Source organism: Dendropsophus ebraccatus, chromosome 3, assembly GCF_027789765.1.
Source record: "Dendropsophus ebraccatus isolate aDenEbr1 chromosome 3, aDenEbr1.pat, whole genome shotgun sequence".
NCBI lineage: Eukaryota > Metazoa > Chordata > Amphibia > Anura > Hylidae > Dendropsophus > Dendropsophus ebraccatus.
This window is the reverse complement of record NC_091456.1, coordinates 108,132,866-108,160,650: the sequence shown is the minus strand read 5'-3', so window position 1 is coordinate 108,160,650 and position 27,785 is coordinate 108,132,866. Positions and strand designations below refer to the sequence as shown.

General features: G+C 45.1%; 1 protein-coding gene across 1 annotated transcript in view; it reads right to left on the bottom strand.

The window, feature by feature from the left end:
• PIGG (phosphatidylinositol glycan anchor biosynthesis class G (EMM blood group)) overlaps positions 1 to 27,132 on the bottom strand; it is a 42,390-nt gene extending 15,258 nt beyond the window's left edge. Inside the window, exons 1-9 of the mRNA XM_069962472.1 lie at positions 26,635 to 27,132; positions 19,863 to 20,068; positions 18,697 to 18,906; positions 18,399 to 18,587; positions 16,316 to 16,460; positions 9,799 to 10,005; positions 9,261 to 9,478; positions 7,471 to 7,752; positions 172 to 620 (exon numbers count right to left, since the gene is read on the bottom strand). Coding sequence (XP_069818573.1) covers positions 172 to 620; positions 7,471 to 7,752; positions 9,261 to 9,478; positions 9,799 to 10,005; positions 16,316 to 16,460; positions 18,399 to 18,587; positions 18,697 to 18,906; positions 19,863 to 20,068; positions 26,635 to 26,785 — 2,057 coding nt within the window. The 5' untranslated portion in view covers positions 26,786 to 27,132. The remainder of the gene's footprint in view (positions 1 to 171; positions 621 to 7,470; positions 7,753 to 9,260; positions 9,479 to 9,798; positions 10,006 to 16,315; positions 16,461 to 18,398; positions 18,588 to 18,696; positions 18,907 to 19,862; positions 20,069 to 26,634) is intronic.
• Between the last annotated feature and the right edge of the window lie 653 nt (positions 27,133 to 27,785).

Sequence of the window (27,785 nt, the reverse complement as noted above, 5' to 3'; positions counted from 1 at the left end):
ACCAAAATAAATTTGAATAAATCCACATTATCAAAAATCAGATCAAATGGCTTTATAGAAAAAAAAAAAAAAAAAAAAAAAAAAAAAAAAAAAGAGTACTCCAGTGAAATTAGAGGACATGTCCAACATAATATATAGAACAAAAATCAAATGTTCTAAGTGTATGGTTACCTTGTCAACCAGTGTCCAAAATCTGATCGATGGATCCACTGAACCCCAGTCTGATTTAAGGGACGTAATAACCGACAACATATAAGGATAACACCAGGACTTGTCAATGCAATCCATTTTTTATTGTCTTTAACAAACCGTTCTAAAATTGATAACCGTTCTTCTTTTAACTCCTTTTTGTGTGCATCATAGATTTCATTAATGTAAATGTCTTCTTGTGTTTCATGGTCTGAGTCTGCAGTGCTCATCTTATTCTTTTTTTTCACAAGAAAGTATTTCCTACACATTTCTTGAGATAAAACCAGACATAAAGTGTTGATGAGGAAATACCAGGTTTGATGTTCCTCCTCTATAAAGCTACTTGCCCCCAAACTTAAAACATGGCCAAGTGTCCCCACTAACAGAAGCAGGTCTAATTCTGACCAGGCTGATGTAGCAGGGTGTGATTTCTGAAAGACATAATATTACAATAATTAAAACAATTAGTAAAAACTGCCAATTGCACCTTGAAAAACATGTTATAATCCAGTAGCCACAGAAATTACTCCACAAATACCCACGTTTTGAAACATAAGAGAAGGGTCCTACGGTGCACACATACTGCTCATTATGAGATGTAAAACATCCAACAAACACATGTTTATACCAATTAAATAAAATGGGAAAAGATCTGTCAGTTCAAATGTAGTTATAGGAGCACCACAGGGCATGTAAAGGGATTACAGTGAAACTCTGAGGTACCTATAAAGCGGTAAGTGTGGTTTCAGGTAGTTTCCCAGAGTACTTTGTCTTGTGTGCATTTATTAGGACTAGCACTCTTTCAGACCTTTTATTTTTAGAACTTGTATACAGCAGAGTGGAGAAAGACTATCCTCTATGTTGGCTCCTATACACTACAAATCAAGAAACCCTCAAAAGATGCAGCAGCATAAGGCCATTATAGAGCAGTACTTGAGCAGTCTAAGCTTTGAATCCACTGTTTGATACAAGCTTGAGTTTGTTATTCTCCACTACATGGGCTGTGTAAACATAGGCTACAATGCTGTAAGGTTGTCCTTCTCTGTGAATGTGCTATGTAAAGCTAAAAATAAAAGGTGAAGATTTTAGTTTGGCAAGTGCTGTGCACTTCCTCTATTATATGCTATGGAAGACTACTGAATTAAAGGAGAAGTCTAGCAAACATTTTTATTAAAGTATTGTATTGCTCCCAAAAAGTTATACAGATCACCAATATACACTTATTATGGGAAATACTTATAAAAAAGTGCTTTTTTCCATGCACTTACTACTGCGTCAAGGCATTATTTCCTGGATAAAATAGTGATGTCACGCCCGACTCCCAGACCTGTGCGGGCTGTGGCTGCTGAAGAGGAGGATGGCAGGGAATGCTCAGTGTCCCCCCAGTGCCCTGTGTCCCTCAGTGTTCCCCTGCCATCCTCCTCTCCAGCAGCCACAGCCCGCACGGCTCTGGGAGTCGGGTCGTGACATCACCATGTTATCCAGGAAGTGAAGCCTTGATGCAGGAGTAAGTGCAGGGAAAAAAGCACTTTATAAGCATTTCCCGTAATAAGTGTATATTTGTGATTTGTATAACTTTTGGGGGACAATACAATACTTTAATAAAATTTTCACCAGACTTCTCCTTTAAGCCAAAGAACCACTGAATCAATCCCACCAGTGTTAACACAATAGGCTAGCTTCACACTGCAGTCCGTTTAGTGTATCTGTTTTTAAATGGCCACTTTTAACCCCTTAACGACATGGGGCGCAAGTATACGCCCCCGCAGGGTGGGCTTTAACGCAAACGGGCGTATACTTACGCCCGATGTTTCCTCGATCACTGTGTGTTCACACACAGCGGTCAGGGAAGATGGTCTGCTATAATGTATAGCAGGCCATCTCTGCTCGTCGACACGGGGGGTGATTAGCCCCTCCCGTGCCGACGATCGCTGCTATAGGCTGATCAATACAGATCAGCATATAGCAGCTGAAAACAGCTTTCCGGGTCATCGGTGACCCGGAAAGCAATGGCGATTGTTGCTTTCCGAGATAGCACCAATCGCCATTAGTGTCACCACCAAAGATGGCGCCGGTGCCACCCCCACGATCGCCGTGATGGGCTGGCCAGTACCGGCCGGCCCATCACGGCGATCATACTGTAAAAAAACAGTGTTGCCGGGTTCTGCACCCCTCAGCTTGGTAGCTGAGGGGTGCAGAACAGGTGTGTGTGGTGTAGGTGCATCATACTCACCTGATCCCGGCATCCGGAGCGACGATCGGCGGTCTGCGGCGTCCTCGTGTCTTCGTCGGGTCACTTCCGGGTTCTGTCGTTCAGCGTTGGAAATCTTCGGAAACAATCGGGTCTTCGGGTTCGGCGGGCCTCTGCAATCTCCGGCAGCTTCGCCCTACTGCCCCCTAGCGGCTGATCAGCGAATATCATTCACTGATCAGTTGCTTTGGGTTAAAAAGATTTTTTTTTCCCAATTCTTTTCTTTTTCTTTTTTTGCGCCCTAACGCCGCTGAGTGCTGATCAGCATTGCACATAAGTGCGCCGCTGATCAGCAACTCCTCCTTTTTGGCGTAGGGGCGTTTTTTTCCCCCCTATATCCTACCGCCACTGTCTGCTGATAAGTACCGCACATAAGTGCGGCATTTATCAGCTGATCCTTTCTTGGCGTAGGTATATTGTTTTCTTACTGTGAAAAAAAAAACACGTAAAAACCACTACATTACACCACACTACATGAAATAAAGTTTTACACTACAACACTACACATTTACATACCCCATATACCAATCCCCGTATAAAGATGGCCCCCAGGGTGTTTTCGGCGTTGGACGCATATGTTATTATTGCCTCCGACACTGAAACAGCCAGTGAGGATGAATGGGGGGGATCCTTCTTTCCTCCATTCATCCTCATCATCCAGTGACGTGTCTGGGGGTAGCGTAGCGTATGCTGCCCCCCAGACACGTCTTTTCCGCCAGTACCGTCCCAATAAGAGATCACGGTATGGCGTGAAATTCTACAAACTCTGTGAGAGTACCTCAGGGTACTCTTACAGATAAAGGGTACGTGCACACTGTGGAATGGCGAAGGATAACTCTTTGTGCATTCCACAGCTGGCACCCGCCGCCGGACTGATGCAGGCGCGCACCTCCCCCCGTGTCATAGGCTCCATTCTATGTACGGGCGGATTCCGTCGTCCGTCCAAAGAATGAACACGTTCATTCTTTGGACAGAGGGCAGAATCCGCCCGTGCATAGAATGGAGTGTGACACGAGAGGAGACACGCGCCTCCATCAGTCCGCCGGTGGGTGCCAGCTGCGGAATGCACAAAGGGTTATCCTTCTCCATTCCGCAGTGTGCACGTACCCTTAGAGTGCATGAAGGAAGAGACACCCGAATTCAGCCCCCAGATTCTCCCCCCCCCCCCCCATCTTCCGAGTTAGTGGGGAGATCATTCGGGAACTGATCTTCCAACTGATCTTACCACCTGTAAGGGGATAACTTTTATACCAGCACCCCCTCTTCCGGTCCCTCGCTGCCCGAGCTACAGTAGCTTGCGGCACGATCCGAAAATATCAGAAGTAGTAATAAAGCCCTAATATTTAGCAGCCATGGAGCGGACCCAGCACTTCTGGATATGAAGGACCCCGTATCGCACCAGGACAACATTTTCCAGGTGACGTCCCCCACACTGGAAAACAGGAGACCCCAGAAGAAGTGCAGAGTGTGACGTAACAGGGGGATCAGGAAGGACACCATTTTCCAGTGTGACACCTGTCCTGATCACCCCGGCCTCTGCATACTTGATCGCTTCAAGGCATACCACACGTCATTGGAGTTCTACATATTCTAAATTCTGTCCCTTATTCCTATTTCAGGGGTCACGTTGATCCGGTGATTGTTCTGATTGCCATTATGGAGTCAGAAAGGAATTTTTCCCCAGTGATGAGGCTACTGTAGTCTGCCTTACGAGGGTTTTTTGCCTTTCTCTGGATCAACACAGGTTGAATTTGATGGACACCTGTCATTTTCAACCTTATAACTAATAATTGGCCTAATACCCCCAAATAAATTAGAATGGTCCCTTTTCCCCAGCTAAATAGGTATGGCCGCCATTCGCATTAGAGGATGCCATGATGCAATTACAAAGCCTCTGTGCTGCCAGGACAGTAGAAACCCCCCACAAGTGACCCCATTCTGAATACTACACCCCATAAGGAATCTACCAAGGGGGACAGCGGGAATATGGCCCCCTGGTGAAGGGCATATTTGTGGCGTTAAAATGAACAAATTGTATTTTTTATTTTCACAGCACATGTTCCACATATGTGCCCGTCACCAGTGGGTTTTATATGCTCACTGTACCCCTTGTTGGATTCTTTATGGGGTGTAGTTTCCAGAATGGGGTCACTTGTGGGGGGTTTCTACTGTCCTGGCAGCACAGGAGCTTTGTAATTGCGACATGGCCTCAATCCTCCATTCCAGCCTCTAAATGGTACTCTGTCCCTTTGGTGGCTTGCCCTGTGCCCATATGGCAAATTATGTCCACATGTGGGGTATTTTTGTACTCGGGGGAAATTACCCTACATGTTTTGTGTTCATTTTCTTTTTTAACCCCTTGTGGAAATGGAAAAAAATCAAGGCTAGACCAACATTTAGTGTAAAAAAAGGTTTCATTTTTACACTAAATCATTGATCTTGTCTTGATTTTTTCATTTTCACAAGGGGTTAAGAGATAAAAAAAAAAAACAACACAAAAATGTGTAGAGCAATTTCCCCTGAGTACGAAAATACCCCACATGTGGACATAAAGTGCCATACGCATGCAGGGTAAGCCTCCAAAGGGAAGGAGGGCCATTTTGTTTTTGGAGGCTGGATTTGGCTGGAATGGATTTCGAGGGCCTTGTTGCATTTAAAAAACCTCTGTGTTGCCAGGACAGTTGAATCCCCCACAAGTGACCCCATTATGGAAACTACACCCCTCAGGGAATGTAACAAAGGGTGTAGTGAGCATATGGACCCCACTGGTGACGGGTACAAATGTGGAACAATGTGGCGTGAAAATGAAATATTACATTTTTTACACTATAATGTTGGTTTAGCCTTAAATTTTTCATTTTCACAAGAGGTTTAAAAAGAAAAAAAAACACACAAAATGTGTAGAGCAATTCCCCCTGAGTCCGTAAACACCCCACATGTGGACATAAAGCGCCATGTGGGAGCAGGGCAAGCTTCCAAAGAGAAGGAGCGCCATTTGGATTTTGGAGGCTGGATTTGGCCAGAATGGATGATGAACGCCATGTTGCATTTACAGAGCTCTCGTGCTGCCAAAACACTGAAACCCCCCCCCCCCCCACAAGTGACCCCATTCTACAAACTACACCCCTCAAGGAATCTAACAAGGGGTGCAGTGAGGATAGGGACTTCTTGATGACGGGCACATTTGTACCGTGAAAGTAAAAAAAATGAAAATTTTCCCTTTTACATCACATTGTTCCACATTTGTGCCCGTCACCAGTGGGGTCCATATGCTCACTGCACCCCTTGATAGATTTCTTGAGGGGTGTATTTCCAGAATGGGTCACTTGTGGGGGGTTTCCAGTGTTTTGGCAGCACGAGGGCTCTGTAAATGCGACATGACCCTTGAAATCCATTCCAGTGAAATTCAGTTTCCAAAGGCCAATTGGCGTTCCTTCCCTTTGGAGGCTCGTCCTGCGCCCGCTTGGCACTTTATGTTCTCATGTGGGGTATTTCCGTACTAGGGAGAAACTGCGCTACACGTTTGGTGTTTTTTTTCTTTTATCCCCTTGTAAAAATGAAAAATGAAGGCTAGAACAACATTTTAGTGTGAAAAATAGAATTTTTCCTTTTTTACACCACATTGTTCTGAAAATCTTTAAAGCACTTTTGGGTCCAGATGCTCACCGCTCGCCTTGTTACAATCTTTGAGGGGTGTAGTTTTCTAAATGGTGTCCCTTTAGGGGTATTTAGGTTTTGGCACCCCAGAGCCTCTTCCAAGCTGAAGTGGTAGTCAAAAATGACCAAATAAAACGAAGGCATTGAAATTCACTAGGCGCTCCTTTATATCTGAGGCTTGTGGTTGCATCAAATAGCGCAATAGGGCCACATATGGGGTATTTCTATAAACTGCAGAAACGGGGCAATCAATATTGGGGTGCATTTCTCTGGCAATAGGTTATTATAAAAAATATTGGATTACAATAAAATCTCTGCACAGAAAATTAAAATTTTCAAATTTCTTACACACTTAGCTTTTATTTCTGTGACTCCCCTAAAGGGTTAAAAAACTTTCTGGATGTGCTTTTGCAGAGATTGTGGGGTGCAGTTTCTGAAATGGGGTGCTTTGTGGGGCTTTCTAACATACATTCCCCTCAAATACACTGTAAACCTGAACAGGTCCCTAAAAATATCTGATTTTGAAATTTTACTGAAAATTTAGAAAATTGCTGCTAATGTTTTAAGCTTTCTATTGTCTAAAAAAAATGAAACATAGTTTAATAAAAGCTGCCACATAAAGTAGACATGTTGCTAATGCTATTTAATATATAATTTATGTGGCATAATCATTTTCTGATTAAACAGAAAGGTTTCAAAGTTGGAAAAATGCATATTTTCACAATTTTTCACGTTATTTTGGTGTTTTTCATAAAGATTCGTTATAAGTATCGACTCCATTTTAGCAGAAATGTAAAGTACCATATGTCACGAGAAAACAATCTCAGAATCGACCGGATAGGTAAAAGCATCCCGAAGTTATTAATGAATAAAGCGACACAGGTCAAATTCATAAAATTTGTCTCTGTCCTTAAGGCCATTTCAGGCTCTGTCCTTGAGGGGTTAATGTACACAAAAACGTGGTCAACCACGTTTTTGTGTAAGCTAAAACATTTTTAAAAAAGCATTCTTTTTAATCAGCTTTTTATAATAATGTAATTCAATGGAAAAATGGATCCAAACGTATTGCACACAATTGCATTTACTTTTTTCATAAAACGTATACATTAAGTGTAACGCAAAAACAGTGTGAACCCAACTTTACCTAAAGCTGGATTGGCTGGATGGTGCCGCCATAATTGCCTTACTGAAGGATTTGTACAGTATAAATTAATTATAGCAACCCTGCCTAGTGCAGATTCCAGGCTTACTGTACATGCACATAGATCTAAATGTGTGCAATTAACTTTTATGCATTTCCACTAATACAAGATAAAAAGACACAACAATTTTTTTGGGAGGGAAAAAACAACCATATGTATAATTTTACTCACCTCATTAAATAGTTTATGCCTCAAAATCATTTTTCCTGAGACTGACAAAAGAATACAGAGAAGTGCTGACATGAGTACCACAATGCCCATAACCATCACCCATGAGATGCTACAGAAGAAGCACATGTTTTCAGCTGATGTGCATACAACGACGTGGACAGCAGCAAGCACAAGGCATGTCATGTAAAAGAAGAGTGAGAAGACTGGAGAGGCTAGAGGCAAATCAAACTCAGCCTTGCTGCTCAAAGCACTTGGAATGCAGAGTATAAGAAGGATGAACATCTGCAAAAAGTTAAAAATGAAAAAGTTACACTAAATAAATCATCTAATATTTGTAAAGCAGAACAGTAACATGGGAATACTATACTTCTGATTAATATTACACACCATATGGTATAATATACATTTCCAACTGTTACATTTTTCTTTTTTTTTTAATTCAAAGATTTTATTGAAAAATATAATGAGGATACAAAAAAGAAGGAGGGTAGGGTAACATGCAAGAATGTTTGACACAAGGTGAGGTGACCTCTAACTAAACAGTTCACACTCAGAGGGCAGACTGTCTCCAGAAGCAGAATGTCCTACAGATCTTCCAACTGGGCCAACATAACCCTTTAGGTATCACTTCAGCAGAGTTGTGAACATTCATTAATATAACATAACAGAAATTTTGGGCTGCAAATCTCAAGACAACCTCAACATAGGCTACCAGCAAGTGGTGGATAAAGGTCAGTCAGGGGAGTAGAAGAATGAGATAAAGGGAAAAAGAAGAGAGAAGAGAAGGGACCCAGAATGGAAGGCAAAGAAGGGGCAGCTACAGAAGCCCTAACAGCAATCCTATGCATACAACCGTGGTGCTGAGGATTATGGGATACCATGCGTGCGGTAAGCAGGAGTATCCATAAACATCATCCACTGGGACCACACAGCTGTGGCGGAAGGGGGAGCGTGACTATGGTAAGCCCTTAGCTCCTCCATTCTCTGAATATTGTTACATTTTTCTTAAATGAATACACCAATAGCCGTGCTATGCCAAAGGCTGCTACACTGGTATGTTAAAAAAGTTGGGCAAAATTTTAAATAGACATAAAGATTAATATTTCTCACACATATACATTTATTAGGCAGGACTCAAAAGCTGCCCTTTTAAGTCATGCTGAATAAATGTCATTGTTTACGATGGGGCCATTTAAGCTAAAGAGCTTCTGTCATGAAAAACAACTTTTGACATATCAGAGAGACATAAAAAGCAAACGAATGGCTAGCACTCCACTAACACTTGTTCACTCTTTGCTCAGAGAGACATGTCAAAAGTTTTGATCCCTCGGGGTCTGAGACCAGTCAGGAGAACCAGCCAAAAGACCTGTGTGTGTGTGACACTTTCTCTCCTGGCTCTGTGTTATGTGACCTGCATTATGTAGGCCTATGGGGCCAGACAGTTCAGAAAATGACACAGACCAGGAAGGAACATGTGGCACAGACTTCTCCCGGCTCATTATGCTGTTTGATCAGAGTCTGAGCACACCTAGGCCATAACCAATCAAAACTTTTGACATTTCTCTATAATGTGTCAAAAGTTTTATTTCATGACACTGCCCATTTACACCACAGCATGTGAACATGGCCTTTGGCTACACCCACATAATGGATTTGGCTTTTCCTGCTCAACAAGAGATTATGTAAATTTCAATAATACTCTACATGTGCAAAAATAAAACTTAGTGTTAATATTAGCAATACATTATACATTCTTGAAAAAGAATAAACCTAAGAAGTCATGATTTTACCTCTAGAGTTATGATGGCTCCAACGGTCATTGAATAAATGTCATATTCTGCCACCTGCTTACTTAATGAAGAGCTTAGCTTCTGCAGTGCTTCTAAATACTGCTTGATCAGTTTTCTGCCAAGATTAGTGAGGACTTCTGATGTATTCCCTTCCAGGTATAGCTTAATCCAGTTTGCATGTAACTTTTCTGCCTTCTTAAATTGTTCTACACCGTCATCTGAAAATAAAATCACTGAAAATAAGATTCTGTATGAAAGAAAATTTGCAAACTCTACAACTAATAGAAAAACATGCTTTGTCCAAAATTGCTGCAAGAATAATATCTGCATAGCTAAAAATGCTAACAACTTTTCTATGAGGTATCAGATAAGGTGCAGTTTGATGACATTTATTACTGGAAATAACAAAAAGAAAAACTGCAAATGCAAGAAAAAAAAATGGCAGCAACAACTGGTTGCTGGACAACACCCTTAATGTTCTTAAAGTTAAGAATTAAAGAACAAGTTAGACAAAACAAGGTACATTTCAAAGACCTACCTTTCTCATATGTCTTCAGATTCTCTTTCAGGAGTTTACAAAGCTGATAACCATTTAAATGGAAAAAACGCAGCTGTTCTCTCATGGTCTTATGTTCTACTACTGCTGGTAATAGCATTCCTAAGCTGCCCATGGAAATAGGCAGCCCAAGGCCTAGTGCTAGAGTGGGAGCCAAATCAGTTTGCTGAATCACCTCAGGTTCTTTACCTAAAAAGCAAAAAAAAAAAAAAAAAAAAAGAAAAAAAAAGTCAATAAACCATACTAGGCCAATAAAGTTTGCACAAACATTAGGTTGTGACAGCATGGATCCGAAATTATAATCCAAACCTTTACGCCTATGGCTACATGGACGGAAAACCCGGCTGCATTAATACAACAACAATGTGAATGACCAATTTGTAGTTTAATACCACAACAAATTATTCAGATTTGCTGTGGATGTGACACTGTAGATTTTAGTACAAATAGATTTTAGTACAAATATGTCGAAGTAAAAGATTCAATGCATTTAAATTCCGCAGTTGCATATTTTGCTGAACATGAATAGTTATCTGAAGCAAGGCTAATAAAAGGAAACTACCAGCAGGTTAGAAGCATCTAATCTGCTGCAATGTTCCTAAAGTGCACAGGGAGCAGAGGGTGAAGATATGTTTCTTACCATGCCATTTTCATGATATGGCCTGCTCTGCTCATATTGATTAAGAGAGGCGGATCCACCCCAGTGTATATAAACGACTTATTAGCATATGGAATAAACTCCTAATATCATGGAACTGGTTCCTAGGGTGAAGTAAAAAAACTACCTTCACCCTCAGCAGCCCAAGCACTATAGGGACATATCAACAGGTTAGACATGTCTAACTTGCTGAAGTTTCACTTGCATATTTGCTTATATATGCATATTTTTTATTTGTGGACAAGTCCGACACAACTGATATGCTGTATATTTAAAATCCAGACTGCAGGTCACTCACTGCAAATTGTGTGGATTTTTTTTTTGCAGATTTTCAAATTCTCATCCACTTTGCTGCTACTGTAAGTGTTGCAGATTTTGCACACATAATTTGCAGAATTTCCATGTTAATCTTCCTCTGCATAACTGTAAATGTACAGAATCTGCCTCCCCCCCCCCCCCAAAAAAAAAGTAGTGTTATGTAAAATAGCTAATAAGAGAGACTAAGAGGAGATGAGGGAGTGTGCAAGAGGGAAGAAAGAGCACCGGGAAAGGACATCGAGCGCAGAGCATGCGGCAGAGCTTGGGCAGCATGCCAAGAAGAGCATTGCTGGGAACTCAGAAAGCAATAAGAGGAAAAAAAAACAAAACGTAGTTACTCACCTGTATTGTAGTTTCCCCGAGTACATGGCGGCACCACCAGAGAGAGGGACTCCGCCCCCCAGGGACAGGAAACTTGGAGAATAAAAGGAAAGGCCCTCTTCTCCTCCCTCAGTGAATATCCGAGACTGAAGAGAGCCTTATAAATTTATTCACACATATGTACATCATACAAAACCATAAACATGAAACCATAATCGAATAGTCATACATATTATTCACTAATCAGAGTTCTACTCTCCTTATATATAATATTATCTACTAGAAACACCCCTAAGTGATCACCCAGTGAGAAATAGAATATTAAAGGGTGGGAATGTAGCGGTGCTGTCATGTACCCGGGGAAACTACATTACCGGTGAGTAACTACGGTTTTCACCATCGACATGACAGCACCACCAGAGAGAATACCAGAGAGGAATTCAGGGTGGGACTACAGCTTGTAAGACCTTCCTTCTAAAGGAGACATCAGAAGTAAGAGAAAAGATCCGAACGGTAGTGCTAGAAGGAAGTGTGAGGAGAAGACCAGATGGCAGCCTTACAGATCTGCTCTAGGAGGCATCCCCTTTCTCTGCCCAAGATGCTGACACCGCTCGTGTGGAGTGAGCTTTAAGAGAGAGAGGAGGAGAGAGACCCGAGGAAGTATAGCAAAGACTAATAGCCTGTCTGATCCACCTAGCTAGAGTACCTCTAGATATTTTATTTCCTTTATTTGGACCAGAAAACTGTACAAATAGGCTCTTAGACTTCCTGAAAGGTTTTGTAATTTCCAAGTAAGTCAGGATTGCTCTCCTGACATCTAAACAATTGTACTCTCTCTCCTTTTCATTTTTGGGGCCATCACAAAAAGAGGGCAATACCACTTCCTGGGACCTGTGGAATGCTGAAGAAACTTTAGGTAAGAAAGCGGGATCAGGACTAAGTATAATTCTATCCACCAAAATCTTAGTGTAGGGTTCAGAGGACAAGATATGTATCATCTCACTCACCCTCCTGGCTGATGTGATTGCTACCAACAGGGCTGTTTTGAGTGTTACTAACTTTAGCGATGCCTCTGCTAAAGGTTCAAAGGGAGCTTTAATTAAGGCGGAGTGGACTGTATTAAGGTCCCAAGGGGCTACTTTGTTAGGAACTCTAGGACACAGTTTAGCTATGGCTTTAAAAAAAATTTTAAATAATCCATGGATGATTCACTAGAGGATGACTGTATAATGCTCCTAGAGCCGAGACCTGTACCTTCAAAGTAGCCCTTTTTCTAGTCCTCTTTGTAGGAAGTCCAGAATCCTGGCCAGGTTAGGCTTGTCAAAGTCAATCGCATGAGTGCCTACAAAATTGAAATAGGCCTGTCAAATTCTAAAATAAATTTTACAGGTTATAGGCTTCCTACTTTTGTGTAACGTCGAGATGACCGCATCCGACAGACCTTTACCTTTTAAGATTAACCTCTCAAGAGCCAGGCCGTCAAGTGGAGCTTGGCTACTTGCGGGTGTGGAACTGGTCCTTGTAGAAGAAGATCCGGAGGGTCCGGGAGAACCCAGGTGTCTGACATGGACATTTGGGTCATGCAAGAAAACCAAGCCCTCCTTGGCCAAAAGGGGGCCACTACAATCACTTTGGCCCTGTCTAGTTTTATCTTCCTCAAGACTCTTGGAAGAAGAGGCAATGGTGGGAAAGCATACATTAGATTCCACCTCCAAGTCTGCACAGTCCTTAGAAGATCCAAGGGATTCCAATACTGCTGCCAACTCTCTGTAATTTGAAGATTTATCTCTAAACGATCTATCCCAAGTACCATGAAAGTCTAATTACCCTAAATGGGCCCCCCAACCTCTAGGGCTAGCATCAGTAGTGACTATAATTGGGGAAATAACAGTCCAACTTAGACCTACAGTGAGACGTTCCCTTACCAACCACCAGGACAGACTATTTAGAACTTCTTGGGGGATGATTGTTTTTCTATCCAATCCCTTTGGAGACCAGTCCCATACTTCAAGGAGGTGAATCTGTAAGGGTCTACTATGGATTTGGGCACAGGGTACCGCTGGGATGGCTGCAGTAAATAAGCCTAACAGAGACATACCCTTTCTGATGGTAATTCTGGGGTTTCTTAACACTGAGGTTACTGTCTCCTTTAGTTTGAGGATTTTTTCTTCTGGCAGGTAGGACTTTTGAAAAGATGAGTTTAATGTTCCTAGGAACCTTTTTTCCCGAGCTGCGCATAAAAAAGATTTTTCGTTATTTACAATCCATACTAGTTTATCTAGTATACTTAAAGTTCTTGTTATTTGTGTATTGAGTTCTTGCTCTGACCCAGCTACAAGTAAAAAATCATCCAGGTATCAAATGAACAAACCTGGACCTTCCCGAATGTGTGCTGCCATCTCTGCCACAATTTTGGTGAACACTCTTGGGGTTATCGCAATTCCAAAAGGAAGAGCCTGGAATTGAAGGTGACACAGGTTATTTATCCTTACAGCAATTCTCAGATATTTTTGATGGATATGTCTTTATGGATAGGCACATGAAGATATGCGTCCTTTAAATCAATAGAAGCCATAAAACAATTTCGTTGCAACAAGTTTATTGTGGACTTAATGGTTTCCATCTTGAACCTCTGATATTTCAAAAATTTATTAAGGGGTTTTAAATTAATAATGACCATAAAGGATAAATCGGGTTTCTGAACTAAAAAAAAAAAAGTGTAGAGTAAAACCCCTGTTCAATCTCACTCTGTGGTACGGGGATAAGAACGTTTTTGCCTATAAGAGAAATCACTTCTTTCCCTTTCCCCAACATCTCCCATTTGACTCTTTGTTACTACAAATCGTGTGTGTGTGGGGAAGGGGGGGGGTTTAGGAGATAACGTCAAAGTCCACACCTGAATATATCTCAGGACCCAGGAGCTGCCACAAATTTTCTTCCACTCCTGGGCAATAAATTTTAGTCTACCCCCCACCTTAATCCCAGAATTACTGGGCAGAAGATTTTTTTTGTAGGAATTAGACTTTTAATTGAAGAGGTAGCCTCTTTACCAGATTTACCAGATCCTCTACCTCTTCCTCCTCTGTCCGATCCTCTTCTGTTGAATCCCCCTCTGCTTTGGGGACGAAAGGATCTATAATGGCTGGGCTGAAAGGAGGAGAGAAATCCCTTCTTCTTATCTCCTGCCTTCTCTAGTAATTTGTCCACTGCTGATCCGAACAGAAATTCTCCCTCGCATGGAAAGCTACATATTTTAGCTTTTGAGGCCGCATCGCCAGACCAGTTCTGGCTATGTTTGGCTTAAACGTAGCCGTAGATGCTTCCCAGGACTTTTTCAGATAGCTGTCCGCTTTTTTGTCCATGGGATCGTTAAGTGTCCCCAAATCCTGAAAGGGCAATTGAGACTTATTGGACACTTTCGCAATAGCTGCGTCTATTTTAGGAGGATCATCCCAGGATGAATTTTCCACTTCCTTTTTACTGGCCATGGAATAAACCCTTTGCGATCTGGTTTGACCCATTCTCTATTAATTAGTGCTGACACGGTTTCGTGAATAGGAAACACTCTACTTTTCTTGCACTCTACGCCACTGAACATAATATCCTATACGGATTTAGGTTCTTTCTGCTCCTCAATCTCCATAGTGGAGCGCACTTCTTTAACTAAAGCGTCCACATCCTCCACTGCAAACAAAGGTTTTCCAGTAGCTTCATCATTTGAATATTCAGCCTCTGTTTCATTAATAGCCCCCTCCTCCTCCTCCTCCTGAATTATTTTCTGTAATGACTACTGCTTCCTGAGAGGTACTCGGAGCAGTGGGAGGTGTAGCCACAGAAGGCGCATGCTTAAGGGATTTTTTTATTTCCTCTCTGATCAAATCCCTAAGAGAAACAGAAAGAAATTCCCTAAGAGTGCTGTTCAACTATCAGACCATTATATATCGCTATGCATATATACATTTATAGTATATAGTAGAAGGAAGAAGCTGTTTCACTTCATAGATGACAAAAAGGAAGACATATTTGGTGTTTCTGCTGCCACCATCTTATTAAACACAGGATTCACATGTTGGTCTTTCACAATCAGCAGGCAGCCTCCCTCTGCAAATCCTACAATCTTTCCTTGCAGATTTAGATTTTCCAGCTTCCTCCTCCTACCAAAACAATATGATCCATCAGTATAAGTAATACACTTAAGAAAGATACAGCTCACCCTCCTGTGACATCGGCTCATTACCCTGGGTTTTTCTGCTGGGCCAGGAGCATCCTTCTTCCCCTCGCTGCTCATGTTGGCTGGCTCCAGGAACGCTGAATGCTGGCCACCACCTCACCCCTGCACGATCGCGCGTTTTGAATTTGCCGGGCCGCCCTGCACTGCCAAGCGCCCGGCGTCTGACGACACTTCCGCAGCGCGAGGATCCGCGGTGCGTCACTTCCAGAAATCCTCCTGCTGGCCGGATGCATGCTCTCTGCCGCATTCACTGACACGCGTGAGCCTCTGACCGGAGTCCAACAAGCCCCATTGTCCGGCCTTCTGAAGGGGTGAGTGCGGTCTTTTGGATGCAACCAGGGCCCTTTTGAGTCTCCCCCTCGGCCGACAGCAGCACCAGGGAATAGAGGGAGCTCCAGCATGCTTCATCTCCAGGCTCCCCGCAGGGACAAGAAACCACTGAGGGAGGAGAGGAGGGCCTCTTCTTTTATTCTCCAGGTTTCCTGTCCCTTGGGAGCGGAGTCCCTCTCTCTGGTGGTTCTGTCATGTCGATGGAGAAATAAAGAAAAGCTAGAGAATGAAGCAAAACATGCGGATTACATGTAACAGTTCTTGTTTTATGTCTCCATAGCCCAGTGAGTTTGAGATTTTGTTTTTTTGCTAAAGGCCCTATTACACAAAACAATTATCGGCCTTACTTTGCCGATTTCAGGACGTTCAGGTCGTTTCGTGTAATAGGACATGTTGAAAGGTCATAATTAGCCGACATGCAAAATGTTGGCTGATTGTGATCTTGCAACATGTTGAAAGATCACGATTTTTACAGCCACAGTGTGCTTCAATAGGTATAAGGATCTCACTGCTCTCCACAGCCCCTCCAGCTGTTCCCCACTTGCTGTAGGAAAGTGTAATAGTCTCCCCCTTATTATTGTGCCATGTAATACGGCCTTAACAGTAGTGTTTATAAAGTAACTATCCCATCTCGTTTATACCTGCTTTGTTGTGAAATGCTGAACTGATTAACACAAGTGGGGTCTGCACTTCCTCATCAGATGATCCCCCATGACTTCCTGCTTCTGACATGCCATGATCACCACAAACAACAACTAAACTTGGGGGGATGGATGGATCCTCATTCTGTAGTTAAAAAGAAAAAATATATATAATAATGCTTCCTGATGCGTTACATGCATGCATAATAATAGATCAAAATCACATACCAACACCTTACTGAGCATAATAAATTGCCAGTGTTAGGTAGTACTGTGAATCCTCGGCTCTTGTGCCACTTGTAGGGGAAAAAGCAAACAGTGAGAAAATGCTGGTTCCTTATGTCACTTACCCTGTGGATCACAGGCTGTATTAAGTCTGTCGTGTAGAGAAAGACAGGGAGAAAAACAAGACCTTAGCTTTGGGAAAGGGGCACTTCTCTACCTATTGGGTCAGGGGTATATCTGACCAGGTACAAGTGGAAAAACAACCTATTGGGTTGGGAATATCTTCCTACTAGAAGGCTCCTGGCTACCTACAGGGGAACAACTGCATACGGGGATTGGCACCTATCCACTTATTGGGGGAAAATATACCTACTATGGGGCACCTACCTAAAAGAGGCACATACTTACCAGGAGGGGCATTATTACTATCTGTGGCATGGCGGGTGGGGAGGTGGGGATAACATGAAAATGTTGCTGGAAAAAATGCAGACCCTAAGAGGTTAGAAAAAGTGCTGTTCCCTGTTCTGACAATCAGTCGGGATTCCAGTAGATGAACCCCAACCAATTCTGAAGTTATCACCTAATGCAGCGCTTCTCAATTCCAGTCCTCAGGCCTCAAGAACAGGTCATGTTTTGAGGATTTCCTTAGTATTTCACAGGTGATAAAATTGTACTCCATGTATCAGGTATTATGACAGGTGTACTTTGTATGGGATATCCTCAATACATGACTTGTTGGTGGGCAATGAGGGCTGGAATTGAGAAGCACTGACCTAATGGATAGCTGAGAATTGCTTATAACCAGAATACCCCTTTAAAATGTCTCTTTTCCTCTCTCGGTCAGTAAAATGCATGTTTTTGCTGTAACACTCCCAATAAGTAACTGCTATTTAAAGGGCACCTGTCATTTAAACAAAGTTCTGACATGTCATAGCAGCATGTCAGAAGTTTGTATCGATGGGGGGGCTGAGAGGTGAGACCCCTTCATCTCTGCACTCACTGATAAAGTACTTTAGCAGTGGGAGTGGAGTTGAGAGTATTCACTGCTGTGCTCATCTGCCCCTTTGTTCTACTTATCGGTGGGGGATTCAGCACCTGTACACCCACCAATACAAACATGTCAGAAGTTTATATGATACACTTTAAAGGGGTAGTGCGGCGCTAAGAAATTATTCACAAAATAACACACATTACAAAGTTATACAACTTTGTAATGTATGTTATGAATGTGAATGGCCCCCTTCCCCGTGTTCCCCGACCCACACCCCTGGACCCGGAAGTGTAGTGCATTATACATACCTGATACGTGTCGACCCCCGTCTGCCGTCTTCTGACAGTGATGTAATCTTCAGGAGGCGGGCCGACCCGCTCCTGCCGTCCCTCATGCCAGCCCCCCTTTGCCGCGTCATAACTATGCTCAGCCGCGATTGGCTGAGCACAGTTATGCTCAGCCAATTGCGGCCTAGCAGCTGATGACGCGGCACACGTCATCAGCTGCTCAGCCGCGATTGGCTGAGCACAGTTATGCTCAGCCAATCGTGGCTGAGCACAGTTATGACGCGGCAGAGGGGGGGGGGCGGCATGAGCGGGTCGGCCGGCCTCCCGAAGATTACATCACTGTCAGAAGACGGGGGTCGACACGTATCAGGTATGTATAATGCACTACACTTCCGGGTCCACGGGCGGGGGGTGGTGAACACTGTGAAGGGGGCCATTCACATACATAACATACATTACAATTACCCCTTTAATTGTTATGTAATTACTCTGTATAAGGGGTGTAATATAAAAACACATTGATAGTCTTAAAAAGTGTAAACATATTGACACATAAAAAATATAAAAGGAAGCTTCTTGCCTTTGCCATCATAGCAGTGTTGATCTTCTTCAAGACGAGATCCATTTCATAAAGCTTGGGCCCAATCAAATGACTGTGTGGTCCGGTTAAATGCCCAATGTGATCTAATCCAAGATAGTGAAGTACCAGCATATCCCAGTCATTTCTCTTTAAAACGTCATCTAAATGCCTGGTGACATTATCATCAACCTGAAAAAAACAATAAAGGAGAAAATACATACAATCATAATTCTTTTTTCTTCTTCACATTTTAATTTTAACATTGATAAAAATAAAACATTTCAAGTTATTACTGTACCTCGGTAAAGTCTGAAACAAAGAATGATGTCGTTCCATCAAACTCCACAAAATGCTTTGGAAAAAGTTTTATCCATGTGTCATCACCATAAAACACGATTCTTTTTCCAGCTTGCTTTGCCTGCCATATAAGGTTGTCTTCCAGTAGTTCAGCTGAATTGAGATTCACTACAATATCAATAAAGCCAGGTATACTGCCAGTCATCAACGCCTGGAGACATAGAATAGGAAACATTTCATTTCATAGCTAAAACAACAATTTAGGAATACACACACACACACACACACACACACACACACACACACACACTACAGAACACAGAATCAAGGTAGGAACGTAAATCAGCAATACGACTAGGGCAATTCTCGGTCATTTAAAGGGGTATTCCCCCCAAAATTATTTTTGCATTAATACGTTGCCCACCCGTCGCTTTCCATCTTTCCAATACAAAGTTATTATGGATTCTGCACAGTTTTGCTGTTATCTAGGTGCCCACACCCCCACGGATTGCTTAGAATCATCAGACCTCAGTCCAACCCGACACGCTCCCTGCTCCTGGCCCCGACCCTCCAAGACGGCATCATGTGTCCTCAGTCCCAGCACAGTGAAGTGACTGAGAACACTGATGGGGTGGCTGCTGTTAGAGAGGGAGACAGTGATCAGCGCAGATGTCACTGTCTCCCTCTCTAACAGCAGCCACCCGGTAACCCCCAGCCCAGAGCTCACCCCGTGTCCAGAGCTTCAGGGCTGTGTCCAGCACTCACCCGCAGCACACAGCCCCCCGCCCATCACCTGTGGCATCCCTCACTCACCCGCGGCATAGCCTCCGCACTCACCCACAGCACACACACACCCCGCCCCCCGCCCGGTGGCAATCTGCTCCCCCCGCGGCAAGCTCACAACCCCCCCCCCCCCGCGCGGCAAGCTCGATCACCCCCACGATCACCCGCGACAAGCTCCGCCTATCGCAATCGCCGGCGTCACCGCCAACTCGGCTCCGCTACGGCGTCACCGCCAGGCTACAGGCTAAAAGAAACAATTAATTGCAATGTGCCCTTGAAATAAATGGGCTGTCCATGAAAAATCCATGGATGCACAAGACCCTATGTACCCAGAAGTATGTAAAACTTGCACAATGAAGTATTTGGAATCCACAAAGTACTAACCTTAATGCGAGGCATTGTAACAGTTGGAGCTGTGGCCTTTGCTATAAAGCTGATGGCTGGTCCCTTTTCTATAAGCTGTGTTATATAAGGCATGTTTTCTTTGCCTTTAGCACCAAATACAAAGTCTTGTCTCAATGCATCTATGAGGAGAATGACTGCTCTCTTAAACAGAGGATGGGGAAGTTGCGTCCAGTTAGATGTTTTACCTGGAAAGAATATAAGAACTCCCAGTTAACATTTTTACATCTGCTCACCCATCAGTTTACAGTGAAAACCCCATTAACTTTGATAATTGCATTGACAAACTGTAAGTGGTAATCCAAGTTGCATAAGACAAAAGGAAGGAAAAGAGGATAAGTATAAAAGAGAAGACTGTTTGAAAAATCTAATAAAAATATTTGGAAAAAAAAAAAAAGAGAAGACTGTTTATAGCTTTTATCAAAAAGTCTGCACAGAGGGTGGAAGCAAAAAAATTTTTGTAAAAGTTTAATCTATACCATTTGCAAAGTTCCTCTAATGTTATATACTTTGGGACAATTGACAGCATGGATATTTACAAACCCACGCACCCGTGCTGTTAGTTTTCAGATCACAAGCTGTCTATACTTACCAGTGTTTCCACTCTGCCTGTGATCCAGCATTTGGTTCTTCGGCCAATACTGTAATTTCAGGCTGCTGCCTCCTCCAGCATGATTGACAGCTGGAGGAGGAGGGGCCTGAGGATACAGCCAGCGCAAGGACAGTTAAAAAAAAAATAATTGTTCCAGTTTATACAGTCTTCAAGGAGCAGCTTTCCAAAAATGTGCGCCATCATCATCCATGTAGAGTTGTTGCACCACCACCACAACCAACTTGGCGGTTACACACACACACACACACACACACAAATCTATGCTGTTAGTTTCCAGATCACAACCAGTATATACTTACCAATGTTACTATGCTGCATCTGCTTCTCCGTCTACTGCTGTAATTTAAAGTGACTGTACCATAGGGATGCACGATGCACCGAAATATCGATACTACTATCGATATTTCGGGCAAAAAAACGTTTCGATACCAGGATTTCCTGGTATCAAAACTTTAAGTTAAGCTGAGAACACGGTGGGCGGCTAGCTGAGCGCCGGCCGTGTTCTCTATGTGCCTCTCCCTGCCCCCTGCAGTCTCCTCCTCTGCTCTCCCTCCCTCCGCTCCCATTGGCGCCAATTTCAAATAGCCGACGCTTAGCTATTGCTAGTGCCGGCTATTTAAGTGTATAGATGCCGCTGTCACACTGACAGCGGCATTACCCCCCTCCTGAGCCCACTCCATATACAGCGGGGTCGGCTACTGTGTGTAACAGACCCCCGCTGCTGGTGTCTCTCTGATAACAGAGTCCGGCTCTGCCAGATTCTGTTATCAGAGAGATGATATATGCAGAGGAGCCAGAGCTGCACGGAGGAGAGCGGCTGGAGAGGGAGAGGAGGAAGGAGGAGAAGGCTGGAGAGGAAGAGCGGGAGGTCAGGTGGAGGAGGACGGAGAAGGCTGGAGGTCGGGAGGCTGAAGAGGGAGAGCCAGAGTCTGTGAGATCCGGGAGAAGAGGCTGGGGGATGTGCAACACATGTGAGGATCCAGCCGGCTGCAGGTGGGGGAGGTGGCCGGGGCTGTGAGGAGCAGATAAGATCGGCTTTAGTGTGTGCGATCCTGTGTAACCTCCTCTTCTCTTCCTCCACAATCTTGGTAACTAGTGCAGATAGCAGCAGAGCTGTCTTAGTGGTGGGTGATGCAGCAGAGCTGTCTTAGTGGTGGGTGGTGCAGCAGAGCTGTCTGATCGCTTGGTATAGCAGAGCTGTTTTAGTGATCAGGCTATTTGGAAGAGCAGAATTGTATTAATGATAATGACTAGTGTATCAGTGATCATGGCACCTGGTTTAGCAGAGCTGTATCAGTGATCGTGGCACCTGGTTTAGCAGAGCTTTGTTAGTGCATACAATAGAATCTGGGCACAGTCCCTGGTGATGGTGACGGCTGCAGCTATTGTATCAGACTCTGGATAGTGGTGATAATCACAAGTATACAGACTGTTAGATTCTATTGCATCTCACAGTATTCCCAGCCTGTGGCTGTCGGTGAGCTACAACCCCCAGCATACCGGTAGCTAAACTATTACAAGACTACAACCCCCAGCATAGCCTGATAGCTGAATTAGAATAGGACAGTTTAAACCACAATTATTTAGAAAATGTAAATTTTATTTTTAATGCCATAAAATAAAAAAAAGTCCATAAATTGTTATCACTGTAACAGTGCGGACCTGAAGAATATAGATAACATTTCCGATTTATTATATTTGCTTTCTAGGGGGTATTATATTTCTACCACTGTGGGTTTTTTTTTTTTTAATACTTTACTAAGTATCGAACTGGTATTGAGTATCGAAATAAAAAAAGTTAGTATCGGTATCGAACTCAGAATTTTGGTATCGTGACATCACTACTGTACCACCAGGCCCAGGCTGAAGCACTGGAGGCGGGCCGACCCACCCTTAGTGGGAGGAAACCCTAGCCCCTCTATGATAGGGTTCCATTGATTCTAATGGAGTCACGTCATGGAGGGGCTAGGGTTAGGGTTTCTTCCCACTGGGGGTGGGTCGGTCCGCCTCCAGTGCTTCAGCCTGGGCCTGGTGGTACAGTCACTTTAAGGCCGCTGCCTCCTCTGGAATTATTGACAGCCGGAGGAGACAGGGTCTGAAGATAAAGCTGGTGCAAGGACCTGAAGGCACAAGCAGCATGGCTGGTAAGTATATACTGCTGCTTGTGATCTGAAAAACGACAGCACAAATATATACAAGAATTGTTCTTGTAGACCATCTGCTCGATTTTTCATCCCATGTGAAGGCACTGCAAATGAGCGGCTGGTCTTGCTGGTTGGCCCTTGTTTGTGGCCCCCACAGCCAAGAAAGCTCTACCTCTAAAAGGGCGTAGTGGTGAATCTCCAGTCTGACACAGTGCTCTCTGCTGCCACCTCTGTCCATGTCAGAAACTGTCCAGAGCAGGAGAGCTTTTCTGGTTCAATGTTTTTATTAGGTTTTTTTAAGAACAAATTACAAAAGAGAAAATCTATAAGCACTATGAGGAGTTGCTACTGTTCTGGACAGTTCCTGACACGGACAGAGGTGGCAGCAGAGAGTACTGTGTCAGACTGATATCATAACACCACTTCCTGCAGGACATACAGCAGCTAATGAGTACTGGAAGACTTTTTAAATAGAAAAAATTACAAATCTATATAACTCTGAAATAGGGCTGGGCGGTATACCGCAAAAATACCGATACCGTCACTGGCGTCGGTTAACCGACTTCAACTTAGCCAGGACGGTAATTGCGGTATTTTTGTATTTTTATGTCCCCGCACCCGTCCTCTCAGAGCCCCCCGCGCACACAAGCGGCCCGGCACGAGCGCTGCACGTCATGTGCAGGAACGCCAGTATCGGAGCGGGAGGAGCAACAGGGCCCAGGTGACAATGCCGCCCGCCCCTGTCTGCTCCAAGCGACCCCCCCCATCCCCCCCACCCCCGGGTGCGCACCTCTCCGCCCTCTCCTCCCGTCCGGTCAGAGGCCCCGTCCTGCCGCATCTGTCCCGTCCATGCGCCCACCACCCGTCTCGTCCGGCGTCCCAGCACACTGAGGGGAGTACAGGACAGCCGCCCCCAAGTGCTGCTCCTCCACCTTCAGCTCTGACATGGCCGCCTCCCTGCACACACAGGACAACGTGTGCAGCGCTCGCCGGCCGGGGGGGGGGGAGCGCTCGGACGGGACTGTGCTGGTCCCCCCTCCCGGACCAGTCTCGTCCACCCGGCCGGCGAGCGCTGCACACGTTGTCCTGTGTGTGCAGGGAGGCGGCCATGTCAGAGCTGAAGGTGGAGGAGCAGCACTTGGGAGCAGCTGACCTGTCATCTCATCCCCTCAGTACCAGTGCAGGACTGTAACATAGGAGGAATAATGTGCTGCAGCAGGCAGGATAACTTATAGTTGTGTGTGGTATCCTGCCTGCTGCAGCCAATCCATTCCTCCTATGTTACAGTCCTGTACTGTTACTGGGGGGACTGCAGTCATACACCCCTGTCCTCCTCCCCATACAGTCATACACCCCTGTCCTCCTCCCCATACAGTCATACACCCCTGTCCACCCCCCTATACAGTCATACACCCCTGTCCGCCCCCCTATACAGTCATACACCCCTGTCCGCCCCCCTATACAGTCATACACCCCTGTCCGCCCCCCTATACAGTCATACACCCCTGTCCGCCCCCCTATACAGTCATACACCCATGTCGGCCCCCCTGTATAGTCATACACCCCTGTCCTCCCCATACAGTCATACACCCCTGTCCTCCCCATACAGTCATACACCCCTGTCCGCCCCCCTATACAGTCATACACCCCTGTCCTCCCCATACAGTCATGCACCCCTGTGTGCCCCCCCGTATAGTCATACACCCCTGTCCGCCCCCCCTGTATAGTCATACACCCCTGTCTGCCCCCCCCCGTATAGTCATGCACTTCTATCCCTATGTACCTCCTGTACAGTAATACATCCCAATCCATCCCCCCCCATATAGTCATATGCACCTATCCCCCCTCCCCCCCCCCCCCCCTTATAGTTATACACATGTATTCCTATATGACCCCCTGTGTATACACATTATGTAGAGGCTGTATCAGGGCCGGACTGGGACCAAAATGCAGCCCTGGCACACAAATCCCACCAGCCCACAAAATTTGCAGTTTCACGCAGTAATGTATAAAAATATGGTCGGTTTCACACAAGCAATTTACTTGCGAATTTTTATGTCTAATTTACTCTATGTATCCCAAAAACTTTTTTTCAGCACTGATGTGGATTAAAAACTTGTATTTTATTTTCAATATGAGACATTTGGCCGGGATGATCTTCTCTGACACCGGCCGTTCTGTCACCTGGCTGGGTCACAGAATGGCCGGTGTCTTACGCCATGTGAACATGGCCTTTACTCTATGTACTCTGATCTTCCTGTGGGTCTGATGACCTCCCTTTAGGCTATGTTCACACACCTTAAATACTGGCGAAACTTTGAAGTATTTTTGATCTTATAATGCCCTTCACAGAAATTATTAAAAAACACATAAGGGTGATACAGTGCGGGGGTTAATACAGTAACTGTACCATGTGCCCCCCCCCCCTCCCCAATATAGTAACCCCTGCATTGCAGCACCCTAATGTATTCAAGAGGGGGAGGGGGTGCACATGGCACAGTGCCTTTAATAAATTGCAGGGGTATAGGGGATGATGTACACACTATATAGGGGAGGGATGTTATATATAAAGCACACATATGATAGAGCAGACAATGTATACACTATATAGGGAAGGGATGTTATATATACAGTACATACATAGTATAGCAGGGATTAATACAGTAACTGTGAAATGTGCAGCCCCCTGGAATACATAAGAGTGCTGCAGTGCAAAGTATAAGGAACTAAGTGACCCCTGCACTGCAACCCCCCCCCATCCCCCCCCCCCCCCCACACACACACACACCAATGTATTCAAGTGGGGGAGGGGTGCACATGGCACAGTGACTTCATTAACCCCTGCAGTTTAAGTTACAGAAAACATAACAAGGGTGCTGCAGGGGTTAACTCACCAGCAGCAGGCCCAGTGGAGGAGATCCAGGAGGAGGAAGATGATGGGAGGGATCATCACTCAGGTAATCGGCTGCCCACCACACACAGACAGCAGCACACATAGACACAGTGACACACAGCAGAGACAGCAGCACACACACAATGACTGACAGACACACAGACATGGTGACAAATGGCACCACACATAGATGTATGCAGCAGAAACAACACCTCAACAGCACCTCTGTTCCTCCTGAAGTGATGAGTCGCAGGAAAGTGGAGCAGCCCGGCCTCAGCAGCTTAAGAAGACATCACACACAACAGCACACACTATACTAGACACTCACAGACAACAGACAGCCACCGGGACCCACTACTGTACATGAGATGATCTGCTCCTCCTCCTCCTCTTCTGGGCCGACAGCGTCTGGCATCATGTGCACCTCACTGCTCTGACACTGTCAGTGGCTGCTTTCCTCAGTGTCTCTCAGCGGCCCTCTTCAGCACAGCAGTGCGCAGCAGGCGGCCTCTGCACTATTTATATTAATGCAGTAAAGTGTGCAGACCGGGCGGCCTCCTGGACTGCAAATCAAGGCAGCCCAGCGGGCATTTGCCAGGTCTGGCAAATTACCAATCCGGGCCTGGGCTGTATACCTGTATATACACATCCAGGTCTCTGCTGAGACCCCCTAATAATGACAAATAGTAATAATGATAATTGACTAACCATGGGTTGCTGCTCAGTTCTTTTTTTACTTTTTCTAATCAAAATATCGCCAGTTTGACATGGAAAGTGGGTGTGGTTTGGAAAAAAGGGGCGTGTCATAATATCGTTGAATTATCGTTACCGCGGCTACATGTGCGATAAACCGCGATATTGATTTAGGCCCATATCGCCCAGCCCTACTCTGAAACCAGTTGATCTGAAAGAAAAAGATGTTCGCCCTTTAGACCCCGGATCATTTCAGCACCAAAGACAGCACAGAGGATGCCGGGCAGCTCATTCCTAGCAGGCACAGGGGATACAGGAGGATGATATCTGTACAAGCAGCAGCACAAACACGTGACTGCATAGTGATGAGGACGTAGTAGACAGCGCTAAGTACAGCTGAGGAGGACCTACCTGCCCACGGTTCTGCAGGAACCTCAGAAATGCTGCTCTTCCTAGACTGCGACCGGACGGGGACTGGAAAGAAACCGCGCAGGAAGAGAGCAAGGCCCAGCACCTGAATGACGAGGCAGCTACATGCCAGCACCGACGAGCCGACCTTCATGGCTTGGCTGTCAGTCCCCTCTGTGGTGCAGTAAACAGCTGGAGAGAGCAGCGGCTTGGCGGCGGAGACGGCTCCTAGTTACACTTCCGGGATACGAGGCGGCGGAAGGGACAAACCTCTCCCATTCTATGGCTTCCTAATACTCTTCTCCTGTCGCTAGTAAACAGTGAGAGGTCATGTGACCACGTACAGCCGCGCGGCGGCCAATGGGAGGCGAGCCCGCTTCCTCAGTGTGTTTCGGTTAGGGAAGTTGAGTTTCCCCATCGCTTACAGACACGGAGCATTGTGTGCTATGGTGGCTGCCTGTGGGATCCCCTGAGGAAGTAGCGTGACCGGGAGCCGACCTGCTGTGTAGGTAAGAGGCGGCAGGCTCGCTAACACTATGGGCAGCATGGGCTGTGGGAGAAGCGGCTGCAGTGTATGGAGAGTGTGTGCAGATGGCATCTACTCCCCGGAATGGAGCGCAGCTTTACAGGGCGGCCACAAGGAGGACTGGATTCCTATACCACAAGATGTAACATGGAGTCTACCACCATTGCTGGCTATTTCTGTCCCCTGGCCGGGCTGTGTAGTCTATGGTACCTTTATTATCCTGTAGTGCTGGTTGTTAGCATGACCTCCTTTATTCAATATGCAAATGACTTGGTGTACTGGGGGGCACTATATGGTACTTTATGGCACTGGAGCACTGCTGTGGCCACCTGGACCCCTCCCCACTGTTCCTCTCCTCACACTGCTTCAGGAAATTCAGGCCGCCCCTCATGATGTCAGCAACAGGCTGCAGCCACATCTTGTAGAAGGAAGCAATGTGTCCCTCTCATTGCCCAAGGCTCACAAGTCAGCTGCTTTTAGCCAAAACCTGCTGCCGCCACCACCACATCCCATCCGTTACCACCTCCTGCTGCCGCCACCACCACATCCCATCCGTTACCGCCTCCTGCTGCCGCCACCACCACATCCCATCCGTTATCACCTCCTGCTGCCGCCACCACCACATCCC